We start from the raw sequence: 21,448 nt of genomic DNA on the forward strand, positions 1-21,448 counted from the left end.
TCTATGATTTCTGACTGCTCATAGGTGAGCAAGAACAAAGTTTCAGCCGGGTAGCAACCAGGGTATCCCAAGGGCATCAATAAACGGAAGGGCTCTGATGCTGCTTGCCCAGGCTGTTGGATTTCTGATAAAACATCTGTTTTAGTCTCAAGGGAGGAAAGCTGTAATTCCAGCACATCGTCTGGGTTCCAGGCCATCACTGCAAATGAGCCCCTTACTTTCATAGCTGGCCCACGTGCTGAGTCGAGGTCTGCTTCTTTGAAAGTATCAAACCCACTGGCATTCTGTGAGTAAAGGTATAAGACATCATCAGTCTAATGAGTAGGGAGCAAGCTCTTCTATCCACCACCATCATCCTCATCAATATCTTGGGTTGAACCCTACTCTGGCACATGGTCAGAATCAGTGTCTAAAAGATAATGGATCCTCTGTTGATATTATGATGCAGTAGAGATACAAGATTAATTTGTTATCACAGCTTGACATCGGCTGAGGTCGGGCCTAAGTCTGTTTGAGATCTGACATAGGTATTGGCACTGGATTATCCTCCGGCACTGGTGGTATCTGCACCAGCGGTGGATGATGGGAATCAATGAGGATCTTCGGCCCAGACTAGTTGTCATACTGGAATACGTGGAGGCCCAGTAACTGGTCCCAGGGAGATGAACTGCACCAGGAAGGGACCAGCTGGCTGAAGTTTAAGTTTTGCACTACAGTAGGGGATTATGGCATTTACAGCCACTGACATTCACTAGACTAATTTTAATTTTCAAGTGGAACACACTGCTAGAACGTGCACCTGCAGTCTTATTTTGATTTTTTTTACTGGGATAACATGCTGCTAAAAGTCACTTAGTCTTCACTGAATAATTACTTTCAAAAGGTCAAATAATTATCGATTCACCGGTTTCACTCTCAGGTTTAACACCAAGCACATTCTACATGGCTTTCATTTTAGTCCGCTGCCTTAACCAATAGTAATAATGAACAAGCTGTTAAACTCACAATCTTCAGAATAAGATATCAAAGAATATTTTTTTCTGGCTAAAATACATTCAACTGGACTCTCTAATTTTGGCAGAGGAATGTGGAACCCATACGGTCTCCCTTTCACGTGGGCCACACGGCCACTAATAAATCCACAACCCTGAGACACAACAAACCGATTCAAACCTCTCATCATTAGTGTAGTATTAAATGTGCACAGAAAAAGACAAAAATAGAGGTTCCAGAAGTGAATCCCTTATGTAATAAGCCTATTAAATCATCTTGCTAATCAACAGTTTCAACGTTTGGGTAGCTTAAGACCTAAAGTAAAAGTTCCACTTCTCAAGGTGGGAGTGAATTATGCTTTCTTTATGGTAAGGTGTCTAACATAGTGGCACACAAAATATCTAGCATGGCGCGGGAATCACCTTTTTAATCACAGGGCAGTTCTTAGTACAAAGCAAAACAAAGTGCTGCACTCCTTTGCAACTGGATCGCAGATTACACACATAAAAACAAATAACAAAAAAACTAAGAACTTTGACCGGTGTTTTCTGGTTTAAGGGTCTCAGTTTGATCTTTCATATTTTTTCAGCTTTCAATTCCCAATACTTTTTGTGTATAGTGGTAGACGGTGGGCCGAAGAGCATATTCTTGGTAAAGAATATTATTTCCACAAAAAAGCTGATAGGCAATGCTGACAAAATGGAACAAGAAGAAAAATCTGCTCATTGGGATTCGAGTACCCCATGAGGCAAACCAACAGAGGTAAACCAACAGCATATGGGTATCTGCAAGACAGTGAAAATGCTTTATTTCTGAAGGCTTGATTATAGGCCCAATGCTCAAAAGGCTTGTTTGGCTCAATGCCAACTAAAACAATAAACGTTTAAAAAACAAAATAAATCTGCTACAAATCTATGCAGGATCATTCAATCGGAAAGGGTATTTAAGGCTGAACCTCAAGAAGCAATCCCTTTTGTGAAATAAATCCTAAAATGCAGGACACTCCTCTAAAGCAGAAAATACATTCAGTGTTCTTGATTTGCCAACATTCATGTTTTAATCTCAGAAACCAGTGTAAAAATGGACAGGTGCACAGAATACAACAGCCAAATGAGAAACCCCATGATCTTGACAACAGGACTGCCCTAAGAGACGAGTATGGAAACCGAGCGTATCAGAGAATAGGTCTGTGGTTAGTGGGATGAGAAGTGTGGGCTTCTGGTCGTTATGTAATACGTGCTGGGGTGGGAAAGCAGAGTAAGATGGTGAATGCTGGAGTTTAGTTGCATATAATGTAGAATATGCCTGAATTGAAGTAGGTGCTAGAAAATATAAATTAGTGTGTCTGGAAAACGCAGTGGGTGTCAGGATGTAAAGGTTTAAGTTTTAGTAGGAACTGAATGGACTACGGAGGGTTGGGGAAACGTGGAGGGATTTCAGCAAAGGATGCCAGACATAACAGAGGGTACAAATGTAACAGAATTGTAGGCGTGGAGTCTAGCAGGGATTACGTCAAATGAAGCGGATGAGAAATGCAACTGACAGAGGTAGCTGGCAGTGAAGAGTATGTCGGACTTCAAACAGGTAATCTACTCACCCGAGCTGGCAGGCAGGGATGGAGACCAAGGTGTTCCCTCAAAGAGCGAGTAAAGGGAAGTCTCCTGGTGACCTACAGCTGGTGAGGCATCCATCTTTGTGCTGGTGCCAAGGGCTTTTCCATACACCTCGTTGAACATGTTATTCGGGTACCTTTCCTGCAAGACAATTAGGAACCAATTAGTGATAGGTGAAACCTGCCAGACGAAAAAGGGGCAGCACTCGATTTCTTTATTCATTTGAACTTTAACTGTTTTAGTAGTGCTACGAGTTAGGAAATTAGCCTTTAAATGCAACTTAACACATATAAGCATATGTACAAAAGAGATGCATGGCAAGAATTAATGATTTGTCAGCAAGACTCAAACTGGGATCCCAAACTTCAGACATTATATCTTGAGCCATTTCCTCACCTGAAATAAAATGTATGAACAAAAAAAGAAATGATGCAGCTTAATTTGCTGTTTACTTTACCCAACCTGATAAACGAAGGCATGTGTGTCAAATCTGATGACCAGAAAGAGCACCCTTTCAAAACATTTGTCAAAGATGAGCTCCATCTAGTCACAGAAACAAGGCAAGATTGGCTCGCTAAAGTTACAGATGTTCAGGGTTCAGGGATCCCCAGGGTTCATGCCATGTAAGAATTCTAATGTAAAATATATCATCCAACTGGCCATAAAAGCCTTTGATGGTCAATGTTTGATATTGGTATATGAGGTTCACTGCAGAGAGAGGTGAGTCCAGATTGAGCTTTGACAGATTCGCTTCGGAGCTCACAATCGGCTGTTCACCACATGCAGTGACCAAAAACAGAGACCACTTATTAGGACATCTTGTGTGTCACACAAAGCAGGACATCTGATGTGGGGCTTACTCTCCTTTACTACTGTTGCCACCACAGAATTGAGCCTAGCTGTGTTTCAGCGAGCACCTCTATACCTACACTTCCTACTTGTTACATATTACTGTGGTACTAGACACCTGTAGGCCTCTCTGAAAATCACAGTTTAATTTTCCAAGTGCGTTGAAACAGGCTTCTCTTGTTTAATTGTGGTTTTCTGATTTCAGTTGGTGATCAGATTAACTAGGAGAATTAACCGGGTCCGGCTGGTCACGGGTAGTCCAATATCCAAAGGCTCAAGTTACTACTGCAAGGTGAGGGGAGGAGAGACAGGGGGGGGGGGGGGGGGGGAGAGAATTTTAACCTTTTTACTTCAGTGGACCCCCTCACTTAATTGTTACTGGAACCTAGGGACTCCCACTGAATTAGTACTGGAATCAGAGGATGCCCACGTCATTACTGAAAGCTGGAGACCCTGGGATATGCTGTTTCGCTGACAAACACAAATGACAACACAAAAAAACAGACACCAGCATTCATCAAACAAATATGTTATTTAATTCACAAATAAAAAAAACTAATTTTAATTGGAAGGTTAGAGCTTTTCTAAATTTTACTTATTTCACTTATTTAGTAGATTATATTCGCTTTGATGACCATGCATTGCTCTCAACTCTGAAGACACTTAATTTTTAGTTCCAATTTCAAATTCCTTACCATTAACAGAATGTTTTAAAATGATCAGCATCAAATGTTGCTTCTTTTATATACACTTTATTAATCTGTTAATATTTAATTTTCTGAACTAACAGTCACAAAACCCCCCAGGCATACCGACACCACAGGTTAAGAACCACTGTTGTACTACATTCAGTCGAAGCCATTTATTAGCTGGTTCTCGGGGAGGGAAGCTCTTCTGGTAAGGATCTGACAATGTAATTATTGGTACCATGACTGATAAATAATCAAAGGTGCCAAAACAGCCACTGCAGCATTACTTTTGCCATCATAACTACATGAAAAGCATTGCAGGAGCCACAATTAGGCATAACAATATAGATATCATAACTGAAGGTGACATCACTAGTAGCCCGTCAGGCACCAACACACAATAGATAAAAATCACAGATATAGTTGAAATAACTAATCAGGAAATATTTCCCAGTATCTTGTGTATATTCACTGGAATTAAAAGCATTACTGCTTGTATCAAAATGAAGGATTCATTAAGTTTTGCATCAGTGTTGATAGGACATCAGCAGTGGTACCAAAACCGTCAGATCAAATTCTGGTACCGTACCTGAGGGGGAATCCTTAATTATTCTTAGGTGCATACGTGGCCTTATTAGCCTAGTAACTAAGCAGGCATGTCTACTGGCACAAACAAAGGGAAATAACTGGACCAAAATGGGACATGGGCCATTACCATCCCCATGGTTGCATGCAATTGAAATAGACCTTAGGCAATGCACAAATGTAAGGGTACACTAAATGCAGCTAAAAATATAGTGACAAAAATGAAAATACAAACAAATAAAAATTGTAAGCCTTGACCTTCGCAGTACCGCTGGGGGGTGGGTTAGGGGTGCTGGCTTTTGGGGGGAGCAGGCGGGACAAAAAGCTTTAGCAGGCCCAACATGAATATTTTGTCTGTGGGCAAAATACTTTTTAAATCCATGGTACACAGAAGCAAATTCCAGTTAAATCCTATTAAATGTGTTTCTGTCTACCAGTGAAGTTAAAAAGGACTAAGAACTTACTAGCTTGGGCAATTTCAGGTAGTTCCTGTGGTGCCCACTGCCCCCCCCCACCACCTTCGCCCCCAGAACCCCAAATTAGGGTCAGTGAGCACCACGCAATGCCTGAGAACTGTCCAGAATTGTGGGTGGTTCATGAATAGTCCAAAGCGTGAAATAAAACTGTGCCCATTTCTCAAGTTCCCTTGTTGAGCAAATCTGGGTAGATATATATATATTTTTTACCTTAATATCACTCTGAAGAAATAAAAAATAAAAATAGCCAATTTCATATTCTGGAGAATAATTTCATCCATTCTTAATACTATAGTTCTATGGTTTTAAATCTCTTTGCTACTGACGCTTGATTAGATCATTATGTGTATCTGAAAGGCACCAAATTACCCCAAGATGTGCATACATTCTAAAAATGTGTTTCATTGACTTTTTTTTTTTTAATAATTAGAAGATAGGATCAGTTTGTCATACAAAACTCGTTTATCTAAATAATCCTCTCTCTGGTCACACAGTTCACGATTCCTGTTAAGTGAAATTTGACTAAGAATACAGAGGGACAGTCTGCTTTGACAATTCACCCAAGAAATGTGACTTACTGAAAACAGCGTACTACGTGCCCTTGTGGTTTAGTGAGCCCTTTGTCATACTAGGGAGCTGCTGGTGCAGGGCCATAATTATGTCACCTTTCCAAAAACATTCAAAGTAAGGGTAAAGAAAACATTATTTGAAATGAACACACAGAAACGAACCCCTTCCCAAGGAACAAACCAAACTGAAGGGTACAGTTAGATGTGTCACAGATCCCAAGACCCGTGTACAAATGTTTGTACCTGGTTGAGCGAGAAGCCTGTGAGAGACAGGAAAGAAGGTTGGATCAGCTCCGAAGGTTTCTCCAGCAGCGACTTCTCCATGGAGCAGAAAGGAAAGGGACATAGTTACTAAGGAGGCTATTAAGTCTACGGTGGTCAGACGCCTATGCTTTTTTAGTCATTCTTAAAGACCAAGCCGCAGGTGGAAGCCAAGTGCAACTCTGATGTCTCAAACATTTTGCAAAACGGCAATCTAGCACAAGTAGTCCATCACGTGAAAATAACAATGTAGGGTCCCAGGCCACCAACTGATATGTTAGCGCTATATGAAAAACACCTCATAAATAATGGCAATAGTGCATTAATGGAAAGAAGAAGGTACGCAATTCGACAGACGTATACCTGAGATGTTAAAGGAAATGGTCTTTTTAAGGTGTAGTTTTGTGGTGGTGTTTGAGGACAACCTACGTAAGCATACAGTTGGCTCAGGACTGATACAATTCATGAATGATTTATTTCCCCACTAATAGATCAGTATTTCCAAGTCAAGTGCAAAACCTAGGAAATCAGATCTGAACACTGGTCAAGGAAGGCTTTTGCATTACTCAAGACAATCTACTTAGCATCCCAAAAAAGTCACCAAGCATCTTGATGCCACACTCCACAACCATATACTGGTTAAAAAGTACATGCCAATTCAATTTGAGAAACCAAATATTAACAATCAAAGAAGCGATAAACCTACTTCAAATAACATGCAGTGGCATAGCCTGCTGAACTATTCTTTTTGCAAACTGGGTCATTACATCTGTGTGACAATGCGGCACTACAAATGCAAGACAACAGATGGCTGCATTTACAAAGACTATTTTGTGTCCATACTTATTGCACAGAATAAGTCGGCTCTACTAAAGGGAGAGACCGATTTCTTGACTAGTCAATGGCCTGTCTAAACTACAGTCCCTGCAAGCACTAAAACGTGTTTATTCTTACTCTTCATCCTAGCACTGCACTTCAAAACGTCACCCACATACCCTTTTAGTGATGATGGCAAACCACATGGTTGACTCAATAAGGCTAATATTATGCGGAGAACCAAATAGTTCAGAAGACATTGTGCGAATAAACACAAAGAAACCCTAATAGTTTGCACTGGAACCCCCTAAATAAGCCTCAAAGTACCAGCCCAATTCACAGGTCTCTTGTGTTCTTTATTCACGTGTAGAAAAGAATGCACTTAAAATTAAACCTGGTCTGATTTGCCCCCAAAAAACTGCTTTTGTACATCATAGAGACATTTAACAGACGTTTTCGTGTAAGCTGGACATATTTGCAAACCGAGAGTGATTCTGAATATATGTCCTAAAGTCGGACAAATGTTTGACAAGGAATTGAAAATGTAGCTACAGTTCACGTATTAATGACTGCTAGTTTTGTACCATAACACTTGGCAATGGTCCTTTATACACTAATGCAAACTTTACACGTTGATGAAAATGAGAAATTCAATGACACAAGGAATCAGAAAAAAGTAAAATGAAGCTTTGTACAAAAGTAACCCTGTCAAATAAACTGAGCAGATGAACATAAAGAAGGCATAATTCGAATCATTAATGTCGAGGTTTTTCTTGTTAAAGGAACCTTGATATAGTGCGAACAGGTTTAATTGTTGACCTTCGCAATAGCACGTCTTTCAGGGAAATTAAACAGGGAAGCTTCACAATGACGGATTATACGCGTGTGCCAAACGTTTTCAATACATCTAATATACATACTGCAAGGGGCATTACACAATCGGGAAGCCTGCAGTCGGTGTTTGCGAGTGTGGCACTTATTTGGTGCTGGAGAACCTGCTACTTTACAATCTGCAACAGTCTGCCACTCAATCATCAAGGTACTGCCACTACTTTCTCTTAACACAGAGGCTCCATTCAGCAGTGCTATGGGAGAAGACATTTCCTTTCACCGGGTACGCAACAGTGGCATATTTGGGCACTGACTGGGAGGGCCACAACTTTTTAAAATATGTAAATCCAGAACCAAGAAAAAATCTATTATAATTTGGGTAGTGTCTGTGAGTTAGAGAGAAGAGTAGGTACTTGGAGAAAACCCAATGAACTGTAGAAGGATATCTGCACAAAATGGGTCGAAGAAAGGCTAGGTTTCAAGAAGCAAACACAGGCAGCCTTGAAGTGGATAACAGCTGGAGTGAATTTCCTCAAAGTACCAGTGTGATAGTAAAATAAAAAAGACAATTAAAGCCAAGGTCATGTAAAAGCAACATATTATTCAGTCAACAAGAGGTGAACACAGCCGTTACAAAATGATCTACTAATTAAGTCACAGCACCAGAAGAAAACCCCATGCAATCAGTAAGCAGACACATCCCCCCCCCCCCCCAACCCACCCTACAAAAATCTAGAAACTGCTGTCAGCCCTACTACACCCTAGGTCTAAGGGAGACATGGGAGGTGATTCCCAAACTAGTAAAAACGAAGGGCGTGATTTTGAGTTTGGCGGATGGGGTTACTCCTTCACAAACGTGACTGATATACCAACTGTCAGCCGTATTACGACTCCATTATAGCCTATGGAGATCATAATGTGGCAGATGGGATATCAGGCACGTTTGTGACCGAGTAACCCGTCCACCAAAATCTAAATCAGGTCCTAAATGGTGATAACGTCCTGGACACAGACAGGAATGAACTCAACAAAAGTAAGTTGAAAGAGCCAGATGTGAAGAGATAGGATCCCGACAGCCATAGAGGCACAGGGGGTAATGAGAGTTATGTGGTAAAAGCTCTGTACTTTAACACCTAAAATGGTACACAAGGGTTGGCAAAGACAATAGTTCTGGTGTTGGCTGCTGTCCTTTTAGCTTTGACAACGCTAATTTATTTTGAGGACAGTTTTTGTAAAACTTTAAGGAAAAACATGTTGAACGTGTATGCACATGCAGGCGCACTCTGCATCCACCTTAAAATGGTTTTTGTCTTAGTTTTACCTACCTATCTGCCTGTGATATGATGCAACCATGGGCAGCTGTAGTGAAATGTGTGTTTTGACCACTGACTTCGTGTTGCACCAGGCTTAGCTGTCCAGTGTTCACCAGTTACAGACTGCATTTTGTATCCAGTTTAGCCTTAGCTTAATTCTGCCTATTGACTTTATCGTAGCATTAGACACTGCCATGTTAAAGGCTGCCAGTGATTTTTCATGTTGTCTGTCTGTTTTCATGATTTTTCTCACCAAGAGCTTTGGTTGATAAGAATGTACTCAGATGGCAGGGAAAGGCCTTGCTTTGACTTGACATTTTGGGATTGTGGCCAAACCCCAACCTGTTATTTTCAAAGCATAACTAAACTAGTCAGCATGTTTGAATAGTTCTTGAGGGGTTTTTACATAAAGCTCCTTCTTTGGTTTAAGATATAAAAGAGACCAAGTGCAACAGTGAGGTATTCAGAGACCTCAGTCAGGATTCAGACGTTGGATGCCTGATATAGATTTCCCGTGAGGGTAGAAATCTCTCTCTCTTTCGCAATCAAACGGGGTCATTGGCTAGCTGGCAGGAGAAAGATGAAGCACCTGACAGGCCCTACGGTGATGCATTTTTATTAATTATTTGCTTTGCATTATAATATAGATACATATATTTGCTGTGTATATTGCAGTGGAGTCGTGTATGTTATCATTTCATTGTTGTGACTATTTTTAAACGTGTGCTTTCAACATGCTAATCTCCTTTTAGGAACCTTGTGTAGTGAAATAATAAATGTCTTCTTTGGACTAAGAAGTACATTCCAGAGATTTTTGTCAGCTCGGTCATTAGTGAAAACCAGCTGCAACACTTTTACAGTAAAAACATAATAAACTATGTTTATTATGTTTTTACTTCACAAGGAATGGGGCAACAGGTGTGGAATGGACTGCATGTATGTTTGTCTGGCCGCCTCAGGCTGACCAAACATACATGCACAGTAGGCTCTGTCCAACCCGGCAACGCAGTGCCGGATAGGAGAGAGCATGCAGAGGCTCCCACTCTGCCTCACAGCGCCCAGCTAGGGCACACCGTCCAATCCTACCGCTGCCAGCAGCATGAAAGCAGCGGTAGGATTGGACGCAGGACAAGCTGGGAGCCTGAGCCTGTCCCTGCGCTGCCCCCTTCTTCCCTTCTCCCTCCCACGAGTCGCAACTGGGTGCAACACTAGCAACAACGAGGGCCTCTAAGCGGTGCATGGAGACCTGCAAAAGTACACACTGCCTCAACAGTTATTGGCACTGAAGGGGGGCTACTCTCTTTGTGGGTGACAACACTGTGCTTTGAAAAAAATAGTCACGTACACAGATGGGAACCAATGGCAAAAATGGGGTGACCCAGTAATGTGTGCTGTAGTGGGTGGAAAATCAGAATGAAATTACAGCAGATCAGTGAATGAAAAGAGCTGACAAAGCCAACATAAGTATGTTTAGGTATATACATTTTTTTAAATTAAAATCAAAAGTTAACTAATGTCAGACTTAAAACTGAAGACAGTACTTAACCTGCTTCCAGGTGCAAGGTACAATGGTTTGTATGAATCAAGAACTAGTTTGCTACAAATTATTGAAGGAAAGTATTGGGATGGAAAGTTCCTTCAATGGTGATGGACGGACACTCCAACCCGGATCAGCGCGTGGTGCGGGAAGAAAAGAACGGACGTCACTGCGCTGAGACGGCATCTATGCGCAACTCCCGAAGTGATCACAGTGACTACAACACCCACAGAGTCGACAGACACTCACCTACCAATGCGCAAGGGTATTGCTCAAAGAAAAAATCTCGGGATCCAGTCTGACGCCTGGGGGAAAATTCTAAGGTAAAGAATCTGCAACGAGAAGTCTCCATCAGATATAGACCGGTCTTATGCATTGTGGTCTTTTTGGATAGTGAGGGATGCAATGAAATAGATCTGTTTTATGCATTGTGGTCTTGCTGAACTGGGAGGGGCGCCTAAAGTGCTACCATCATAGGGGTGAAAGGCTACTGCCTATACCAGGAATCAAGCAGCCCAAGCACAGTAGTGGAAGCATCCAGTGTAGTGATCAGGGTGAACAGGCCCTTGTTACTTCTGTCAGTTGAGTGAGGCTTACAGGCTTGCTCATTTAAAGTTCTGCTGTGTGCACTTAGCCCACCTTTGGTGTACCACAGATAGGCGTGTAGTACCATACAGAGCAAGTGTGATATCCATGTGCTGGGTGTATGTGAGCTTGTCAATGGCACAATACAAGCATAATACAGTACTGTGCAGTCTGAATATTGTCTGCATTTGTTGGGTGTATGCCAGTCAGTGGCACAATAAATAAAGGATGAAGTGCGGTGAAGTGCGTGTACATTATATACATGCTGGGAGTATGTATGCCAGCAAATGGTACAGTGCAAGAAGGGTGTAGTGCTGTGCAGCGCATGTATGCTACAGACATGTGCAAGGTGTATGTATGCCTGTGAAGAATACATTACATGGAAGGCTGCAGGTTCAATTTTGGGAGACCCAGGGCTGGATATGAGAATCATAAAGAGTAGGGCTGAGGCCCTCGGGTAACCTTTTGATTCAATGTCACTGTGGCGGACATCCAGGTGTGATACTCTAGTCACTCCAATGGCCTGCATTATGGAGCTATCAGATTTGGAGTCACTCCTCCTGTGACAGACTGCTTTTCTGGAGGAAGAGAAAACAGATTACTGGAAACTTATAAAGAAAGCAGATCCCCCAACATAAAGGTTCAAAGACCCAGACTTTAAATCACCTTTGGTGTCTAGAAATGGATTATAAGAAGGGGAGCTTGAGACTCACAAATTGTCAGCTGTCAAGCTGCCAGTCTGGCTGTATGAGGACTCTGCAAGACTTCTTTCTGTGATGAACACTGGGGGGCCAAGGCCTGCTAGTCTCCTAGCTGGGTGAGGGGAAGTCACCCAGGGAATTCTTGACCACCTGCCCTGGAGCACCAGTGTGCTTTCTTGCCAAGACTAGGGTGCCCTGTGAGGAACAGGGTAGAGACATTCAGTTGGGAATCTTGGCAAGTGAATTCACTTAGCACGGTGTTTGGAGATAGATGCTGCACCAATCGGGTTGTTGCCCAGGTGCAAGGAAAGTTGTCGATCCTCATCAAGGCCATCATGAAGGGAGCAGAGATCGATGCTGCACCAAACAGGTCATTACTCATATGCGGTATTCGGCAACCCGTATGCCGCTGGGGGGAGGTGGTGTGGTTGGGGTGGAGACAGCTGCTTTGAAGGCTGCTTCTGTTCAGATACAGGTCGCCGAAGAATTCAGGTTCCAAATTGGTACATTGAGCTGTTTGGGGGTCTGGGTATATGATTTGACTTGGGTTCCTGGTGAATAGGTCCAGCCTGTTGGGGAGCTTTCCATGGCGGCTGATTGACATCCGAGTTCTAGTGCTGAGTTCAAGGTCTGCTTGGCCAAGGTGTGGCCAATTAGGATGAGAGACTAAGATGTCTGCTGTATCTTCCACATCACAAACCAAAGTGTGAAAAATGAAAAAGCATAAGCAAAGGTCCCCAATCATTTCATCCACAGTGTATTGCCCATGGAGTGTGGGTGGTGAGTTCCTAGGCATGGGTATTTTGCATTTTTAGGGGTTGGCAAATAGGTCTATGTATGAGTGTCCCAGAGTCAAACGTACTGGCTGAGTTCTTATGGGTGGAGCCCACACTCATGCATCCTGCCATGCTGAGCTGCAAGTTTGCTGTCCATCCCTGACAGGTACTCCACTATCAGATGGATTTAGTGGCTGAGTGCACAATGTTCTATGACAACAAGAAAAGGGATGGAGAGTAAGTGCAACCCTGTTTCTGTAAGTAGTACATGGCAGACATGGTGTCTGCCCAGATGAGTACTACTTTGTCCTGATATGAGAGGAAAGAAGACGTATGTCCAGGAGCTTGAAATAGTTGATGTTATGCACCGGCTGATGAGTGGTCCGCATTCCATGCACAACGGGGTTAATCGATATGCTACCCAACCAGCTTGAGAGGCGTCCGTGCTAATAGTAACTTACGGAATGGAGTACAGGAAAGGCCTGCTCTGCAACAAGTGGTGGTTGTTCCACCACTGCAGACTGCAATATATATTTGTCTTTACCAAACACCAGCTCCTCAATCTGACCTTCCGCCTGTGATTACTGAAGTGAAAGGCACTGCTGCAGCAGGAGCATGTATATACAGGGTTGGAGCACTACGGTTTAGCATGAGGCCATTATAAATATGAGGCGCATAAAAGTTAAGAGGGTGAGGTAATGATTTGGCTGAAAAAGAGGTAAAAGTTGCTAGAATGTCAGGACCGTCTATGGCCTAGGATAAGCTTTGCCGTGACTGAGCTCAGTACTACCCCTGAGAAGGGCTGGATTTGGAGAGGCTGTAGGTGAGCTGGTGGCATTTAAAGTGGACCAGAGGCTGTAAAGAAGTGAAATGGTATCCTGGGTATGAACTGGGCACTCTCGAGCTGCTAATTATCGAGGTAGGGGAAGAAGTGCATGCCTCCCTCCTTAAGTGGGAAGCTACCACTGCAAGGCCCTTGGTGAAGAACTTTGGGTGCAGTGGTGATGCATAATGGAAGAACTTTGAACTGATAGTGATGCTGATGACCACTTACTCCGAAGTGTGGGTAGTGTCGGTGGATGGGATGAATGAAATGTGAAAGCAGGCATCCTTTATGTCCAACACTGCCACAGTCACCTTGTTGAGGAAGAGGGCTGACATCCTGCAGTGTTACCATTTGAATTTTTGGAGGTGATGTACCAGTGGAGGGGCCTGAGGAGAGGAATAGTATTTTTTGGGGGGATGAGAAAGTAGAGAGATTACATTTAACCCTTTGGCACAGGGCGGCTGGAATCAGTTTTATGGCTCCCTTCTGAGCAGTGCTCGTATCTCTTCCTCTAGAAGATTGAGGTGTTCTTTGCAGATGGTGTGGAGCAGCTGTGTTGCCGCATCACTAATACTCACTTGCCTGAAGTGATTTGTCAGTTTGGGAGGAAAACCTGTTTTCTACCCCTCCCCAATAGGTTATGTGTGGTGGGGGGGAGGGGGGGGGGAGGGGGAGGGGGAGGGGGGGCAGGGGGTTTGGAGGGATTGTTGTTGCCTCTGGTAGGAGGGTGAAGGGTTGGGAGCGGTAGCCCTATACTGGTGCCTGTAAGGAGCCTCGAGGAGATGAAGCCTGGAGGACGCATGTAAGGAAATGCCTCCTTGGCATGGTTACCCCCTGACTTTTTGCCTTTGCTGATGCCAAGTTATGATTTGAAAGTGTGCTGAGGCCTGCTAACCAGGCCCCAGCACCAGTGTTCTTTCCCTAACCTGTACCTTTGTCTCCACAATAGGCACAACCATGGCACCAAGATAAGTCCCTTGTAACTGGTACCAAGGGCCCTGATGCCAGGGAAGGTCTCTAAGGGCTGCAGCATGTCTTAAGCCACCCTGGGGACCCCTCACTCAGCACACACACACACTGCTTGCCAGCTTGTGTGTGCTGGTGGGGAGAAAATGACTAAGTCAACATGGCACTCCCCGCAGGGTGCCATGCCAACCTCACACTACCTATGGCATAGATAAGTCACCCCTATAGCAGGCCTTACAGCCCTAAGGCAGGGTGCACTATACCACAGATGAGGGCATAGGTACATGAGCACTATGCCCCTACAGTGTATAAGCAAAACCATAGACATTGTAAGTGCAGGGTAGCCATAAGAGTATTTGGTCTGGGAGTCTGTCATACACGAACTCCACAGCACCATAAAGGCTACACTAAAAACTGGGAAGTTTGGTATAAAACGTCTCAGCACAATAAATGCACACTGATGCCAGTGTACATTTTATTGTGAAATACACCCAGAGGGCATCTTAGAGATGCCCCCTGAAAACATACCCGATTTCCAGTGTGGGCTGACTAGTTTTAACAGCCTGCCACACACCAGACATGTTGCTGGCCACATGGGGAGAGTGCCTTTGTCACTCTGCAGCCAGGAACTAATCCTGTACTGGGTGGAGGTGCTTCTCACCTCCCTCTGCAGGAACTGTAACACCTGGTGGTGAGCCTCAAAGGCTCACCCCCTTTGTTACAGCGCCACAGGGCATCCCAGCTAGTGGAGATGCCCGCCCCTCCGGCCACAGCCCCCACTTTTGGCGGCAAGGTCAGAGGAGATAATGAGAAAAACAAGGAGGAGTCACTGGCCAGTCAGGACAACCCCTAAGGTGTCCTGAGCTGAGGTGACTGACTTTTAGAAATCCTACATCTTGCAAATGGAGGATTTCCCCAATAGGATTAGGGATGTGACCCCCTCCCCACCGGGAGGAGGCACAAAGAGGATGTAGCCACCCTCAGGGCTAGTAGCCATTGGCTACTATCCTCCCAGACCTAAACACACCCCTAAATTGAGTATTTAGGGGCCCCCAGAACCTAGGAAGAGAGATTCCTACGACCTGAAGATGAAGGACTGCTGACCTGAAGCCCTGCAGAGAAGACGGAGACATCAACTGCTTTGGCCCCAGCCCTACCGGCCTGTCTCCCCACTTCAAGAAAAACTGCAACAGCGATGCGTCCCCCAGGGTCCAGCGACCTCTGAAGCCTCAGAGGACTACCCTGCATCTAAAAGGACCAAGAACTTCTGAGGACAGCAGCCCTATTCACAAGAACTGCAACTTTGCAACAAAGAAGCAACTTTTAAAGACCACACGTTTCCCGCCGGAAGCGTGAGGCTTTCCAATCTGCACCCGACACCCCCGGCTCGACCTGCGTAAAACTAACTCTACAGGGAGGACTCCCCGGCGACTGCGAGCCCGTGAGTAGCCAGAGTTGACCCCTCTGAGCCCCCACAGCGACGCCTGCAGAGGGAATCCAGAGGCTCTCCCTGACCACGACTGCCTGTTTCAAAGAACCAGACGCCTGGGAAACACACTGCACCCGCAGCCCCCTGGACCTGAAGGATCTGAACTCCAGTGCAGGAGCGACCCCCAGGCGGCCCACTTCCTAGCCCAGGTGGTGGCTACCCCGAGGAGCACCCCCACCCCCCCCCCCTTTTGCCTGCTTGCCTCGCTGAAGAGACCCCTGGGTCTCCCATTGAATCCTATTGCAAGCCTGACGCCTGTTTGCACTCTGCACCTGGCCGCCCCTGTGCCGCTGAGGGTGTCCTTTCTGTGCCTACTTGTGTCCCCCCCCCCGGTGCCCTACAAAACCCCCCTGGTCTGCCCTCCGAAGTAACGGGTACTTACCTGCTGGCAGACTGGAACCGGGGCACCCCTAATTCCATTGAAGCCTATGTGTTTTGGGCACCACTTTGACCTCTGCAACTGACCGGCCCTGAGCTGCTGGTGTGGTAACTTTGGGGTTGCCTTAAACCCCTAATAGTGGGCTACCTTGGACCCAACTTTGAACCCTGTAAGTGCTTTACTTACCTGTGAAACTAACAAATACTTACCTCCCCCAGGAACTTTTGATTTATGCACTGTGTCCATTTTTAAAATAGCTTATTGCCATTTTTGCCAAAACTGTACATGTTATTGTGATGATTCAAAGTTCCTAAGATACCTGAATGAAATACCTTTCATTTAAAGTATTGTTTGTACATCTTGAACCTGTGGTTCTTAAAATAAACTAAGAAAATATATTTTTCTATATAAAAATCTATTGGCCCAGAATTGTCTTTGAGTGTGTGTTCCTCATTTATTGCCTATGTGTGTACAACAAATGCTTAACACTACCCTCTGATAAGCCTACTGCTCGACCACATTACCACAAAACAGAGCATTAGAATTATCTCTTTTTGCCACTATCTTACCTCTAACGGGAACCCTTGGACTCTGTGCATGCTATTTCTTACTTTGAAATAGTACATACAGAGACAACTTCCTACAACACACAACTTTTATTGTCTCCGTCCCTCTTGATTTTATAACATCTGGTCAACCTGAAGGCTGAAGAGATGTTCGTCATAGAAGGGCAGGTTGAGCAGATGTACTTCGGGTTTAAAGCATATGATACAGAGTTGTAAATGATGAGGAAGCTGGTGTTGCCTCCTCGAGATGCTGGAGATGGGGAGATTGTTGTTGCCTCTGGTAGAAGGGGGGAAGGGTTGGGAGCGGTAGCCCTATACTGGTGCCTGTAAGGAGCCTCTAGGAGATGAAGCCTGGAGGACGCACAACTTTTAGTGTCTCCGTCCCTCTTGATTTGATAACATCTGGTCAACCTGAAGGCTGAAGAGATGTTCGTCATAGAAGGGCAGGTTGAGCAGATGTACTTCGGGTTTAAAGCATATGATACAGAGTTGTAAATGATGAGGAAGCTGGTGTTGCCTCCTCGAGATGCTGGAGATGGGGAGATTGTTGTTGCCTCTGGTAGAAGGGGGGGAAGGGTTGGGAGCGGTAGCCCTAAACTGGTGCCTGTAAGGAGCCTCTAGGAGATGAAGCCTGGAGGACGCACAACTTTTAGTGTCTCCGTCCCTCTTGATTTGATAACATCTGGTCAACCTGAAGGCTGAAGAGATGTTTGTCATAGAAGGGCAGGTTGAGCAGATGTACTTCGGGTTTAAAGCACATGATACAGAGTTGTGCAAGATGAGGAAGCTGGTGTTGCCTCCTCAAGATGCTGACAGTGGAGTGGCCTTGCCTTATGCCATTCATTTCTCATGCCTCTTCCTTAACTCCTTAAGGAGATCTATAGCCAATTCCTGCATCTTATCCCACTGGGCTCCATCATACCAGCAGAGGAAGCTGATCGATTGGGCTATCCTCAGTGAGGGATGGCTCCTATAGCTTGCCTTTCAAGCAACATTGAGCCTTCTGCTCTCCAGTTTGCGTGTGGAATGGACCACCAATGAGTCAATAGTGACATGACCCCTAATGTAGGGTGGGTCCCTGAGGGAAGGCTTATAAAATTTCTCAATCTGTGCTGCTTCCACCAGCTCCTTGGTGAGTTCTTTAAATGTGTGTGTGACAGGTTTGCCCTTAAACATGAATGGATGTGTACTGTTCTCTCTGATCTAGATAAATTCGTAAGTAGGGAGTCATCTTCCTACTGGAGTACATGCAAATCCACCTTGTGAAAGGTTGCAGCCCTTTGAATTACCTCATTGAAAGAGGTGGTGTCCTCTGAAGGTGAGACCTTTAAAAGATAGAGATTCAGGTTTGGATTTTCCGCGAATCAGAGGGCATCAGTTCAAATGGTGCATCATGAGGGTTGGTCGGTGGAAAGGGGTGTTTTCCCCATAAGATAAGTGTGAGGGAGTCTGGAGAATGTAGGAGGTAGTGATGTAGGTGGTGTAGAGGAAGAAGGCCTAGATGAGTGGTGCCCTTGTCATTGCGTCTTTTATGCTTTGAGCTGGGAGGGGCTCAGAAGCTAGCTTCCGAGGGACACTTTGCGTAAGCTTTAAGGGAGGCAGCTTTATAGAGATTTTTACCATTTGCAGGTGTATGAAGAGTCTTTTGCCTCACATACAGTAATCCCTGAAGCTGCCGACGAATGCTTTGCTCAGTCTTTCAGATCTCGCTGTCAAAGAATTCTTAGGTGCCAAAAAGAGCCTTTGGCACCAAAGGGAGTGTAGATGCCGATTGTGGCTGGGAGGCTGGTTTCGGTACTTGAAGGGTCTTTGGCCTCAAACGTGCGGAAGGACTGTGGAGTATCCTTGAGCTTGATGACCATGAGCGAGGGGTCGATGCCTTTGTCTGGTGGTGACCAGAACACAAAGTCAATGGAGGTCCTGAGGGCTGCAACTTAGATGAAGGACTCAATACTCAACTCCTTTAGGAACGGTACTGTGGCTCAGCTTGGGGCCTTTTCGAAGGCTCGCTGTGTTTCTCACTGCTGCCCATACTCATGGTCAATGCCGAATTCTTCAGCCAGGGACCGGAGGCGTGGAGGCAAAGGAGACCTCCTAGATTTGTTTCTCTGGATCAGAGTGAGGAAAAGGTTACCTCTGGGCAGGGTGATGGCTGGTGTAGTAGAATGCCTGAGGGGTAGCCTCTTCACTCTACTGGATTCCAGGCAGGGGACATTCCCCCTAAGGTGTCCAAGGCATCCTCAGAGACTTGGTGTTGCATCCACTGATATGCCCAAATTCTCTCGCATTGATACAGAAGAGTTTTCTTTGAGCAGAAGGTGAGGCTGTCCTCACACGTGGTGTGGTCAGCAGAGAGGGAGCGGTTACACACCTCATGGTGGTTGGTTTGCAGGAACTTCGCAGGGCACTGGGGACAGTTCTGGAAGGGCGTCTATTCCATCCCATGCTGTGCATTCACTTCCATTAAGAATCTGTCAAGAAAAGAGGGGCCCACTGTCCAGAGACCCTGGAGTTTGTAAGTCGATTGTGGGTTGGTTACTGGAAGGTGCTGTCGAGCAACACAGAAGGAGCTTTTCTCTCCGGGAATCTGAGTTTAATTTTCTGGTTGGGGCAAAACAAGAGTTTAAGGAGCGATGCAAACTAAATAAGATGGCAGAAAAAAAAAACAATCTAACAAGGAGTCGGTGTTCATGCACATTGCCAACTAAGGGAGAAATCACATTACACCTTGTGACTCAAAACACTTCTTCGAAGAAAAACAACCAGCAAACGCCTGAGCTCAGCACTAGATGGAAGGAGTATGCAGACCATACGTATTCACAGCAACACATGCTACAAAAGGGGTTACTTAGAGAGATACTCTCAAAAGAAAAACAGCAAACACCCAGAATGAGAAGATAATTTTGGGAACCTATCCGTTCGGAAACTTTATGACCCTGCCAAGAGGGGGTATGTAAAAACTATAGCCAGATCACATATGATGAACAGGTACAACTGTGATGCAGCAAAAAAAAACACTCAGGCCAAGCACAATCCAAAGGGAGGACTTGAGAACTGATAATTGCTTCAGCATGATCTGAAACTCAAGAACCCCAGAAAAGCTAGGCTGAAGGGACTTTGGAAATATATATACAAATCAGTAGGTTGCCAAGGACTCAGACAACACTTTTGGATCAGTCAATTCCTTCACTGATGATAATGAATGCACACCAATTTATGAACCATAAACAGCAATACCAAATTCATGAATTGTTTTCTTAGAACCTGGTGCAAGATACTGAGACAGAAAAAGTGCTTTGTGTCCCCTATGATTCCACAAAAGAAAATTATATACAAACATAAAAAGTGAGTATTTACAATAAACGCACAGCTTAGACCAGTTAATTTGCCTGGGCTTTTTTTTGCCTAGAGTCTAACTGGAGACATTTATTTCCTAAGTATTTGGGTGGCAATTGTTAACGGTGTTTCAATCCAGTATGAAATTTTGAGGTCTCATCACAACAGACGGGATGAAGGAAAGAATCAAGCCAAAAGTATAAAGAGAATTTCGACATTAGCATTTCTGAGCAGCAGGCAAGGCTCTAACATTTATTGCTCAACAGATTTGCTTAGATGCCCCACGTCCAGAATCGTGCAGATCGTATTCCCATTCCAGACTTCCTTAAAGTTTGGAAAGGGTGCGAGAAAACACCTTTTCCACCATAGACGAACTGTATCGACTGCAGTAGCAGAACACATGCTGAAGATTTCATGCACACCAAAAACTAAAAGATTCATGGTGTCTGTTGCGCAGAGTTCATGGTCAATGAAGCACCAGGCAGAATGTCAACCTACACCTCTCCGTAAGCTGAATTGATCCTAATTAATAAGGAGAGCTGGGAAGAAATTTTGGTATGACCACTGTATTGCACAACAGCTTACTATGCCCCACGGCTAGAATGGGGAAGACCCTTGGTAGGGAATGTCCTTGCCTACTATTGCCTCTGGTTTTGAGTTACATCTTTGTCAACTAGCACAAAAACTATTGGATGAAGTCTGAGGTAGCTCTCTGGATCTAGTGTTGGAAGAAAGGAACTGATGTGAGTATGCTTGGGTGGTACTTATATGGGCACTGCAACATCATCTCCAGCACTGAGCTGATTTAAGCCACATACGGGCATGCAGAACGACTGCTCCAGATTTTCCGGGTCCAGTCTGACACCTGAGAAACATTCTAACGTAAAGAATCTGCAGTTAGAAGTACTGGCATAAGTTAATGCATTCCTTCTTGTAGGTGGCCCTGAATGATAACTCTTTAAAATTGTGAAATTCATCAGGATAACTGACTCTTGCCAAAGGAGGCCCAGAGGAGCACTGTCAGACTTTCCTGGAAAAAATTAATGGAACTTCAAGAATAAAAGCAGCATTCTAAACCCATCTCAAAGTATTAATTTGAAACGCTCTGTAGGGAACAGATACAACAATAAAAACCAAAACTGTTCCACCATGTTAACCGTTTTGATGAAACAACTAAAATTGGCAGATTTAGTTACCCAAAATACCCCACCTTACCATGGTTGTTTAAAAAAAAAAAAAAAAACTAGTTTCTTCTGGTAGTTGTGGTTAAAAGGACTTCAGGGGCATGCAAC

At 44.5% G+C, this 21,448-nt stretch overlaps 1 protein-coding gene across 6 annotated transcripts in view; it reads right to left on the reverse strand.

Moving 5' to 3' along the window:
• Nucleotides 1–21,448, reverse strand: part of SMG7 (SMG7 nonsense mediated mRNA decay factor) — a 468,256-nt gene that overhangs the window by 27,226 nt on the left and 419,582 nt on the right. For 3 of the 6 annotated variants that reach the window (XM_069232041.1, XM_069232043.1, XM_069232044.1), the window contains 2 exons: nt 6,018–6,092; nt 2,591–2,747 (listed from right to left, as the gene is read on the reverse strand). In XM_069232041.1, coding sequence (XP_069088142.1) covers nt 2,591–2,747; nt 6,018–6,092 — 232 coding nt within the window. The remainder of the gene's footprint in view (nt 1–2,590; nt 2,748–6,017; nt 6,093–21,448) is intronic. The other 3 variants (XM_069232045.1, XM_069232042.1, XM_069232046.1) reach the window with 2 other exon arrangements.

The sequence above is a fragment of the Pleurodeles waltl genome, chromosome 4_2 (genome assembly GCF_031143425.1).
Source record: "Pleurodeles waltl isolate 20211129_DDA chromosome 4_2, aPleWal1.hap1.20221129, whole genome shotgun sequence".
Classification (NCBI taxonomy): domain Eukaryota; kingdom Metazoa; phylum Chordata; class Amphibia; order Caudata; family Salamandridae; genus Pleurodeles; species Pleurodeles waltl.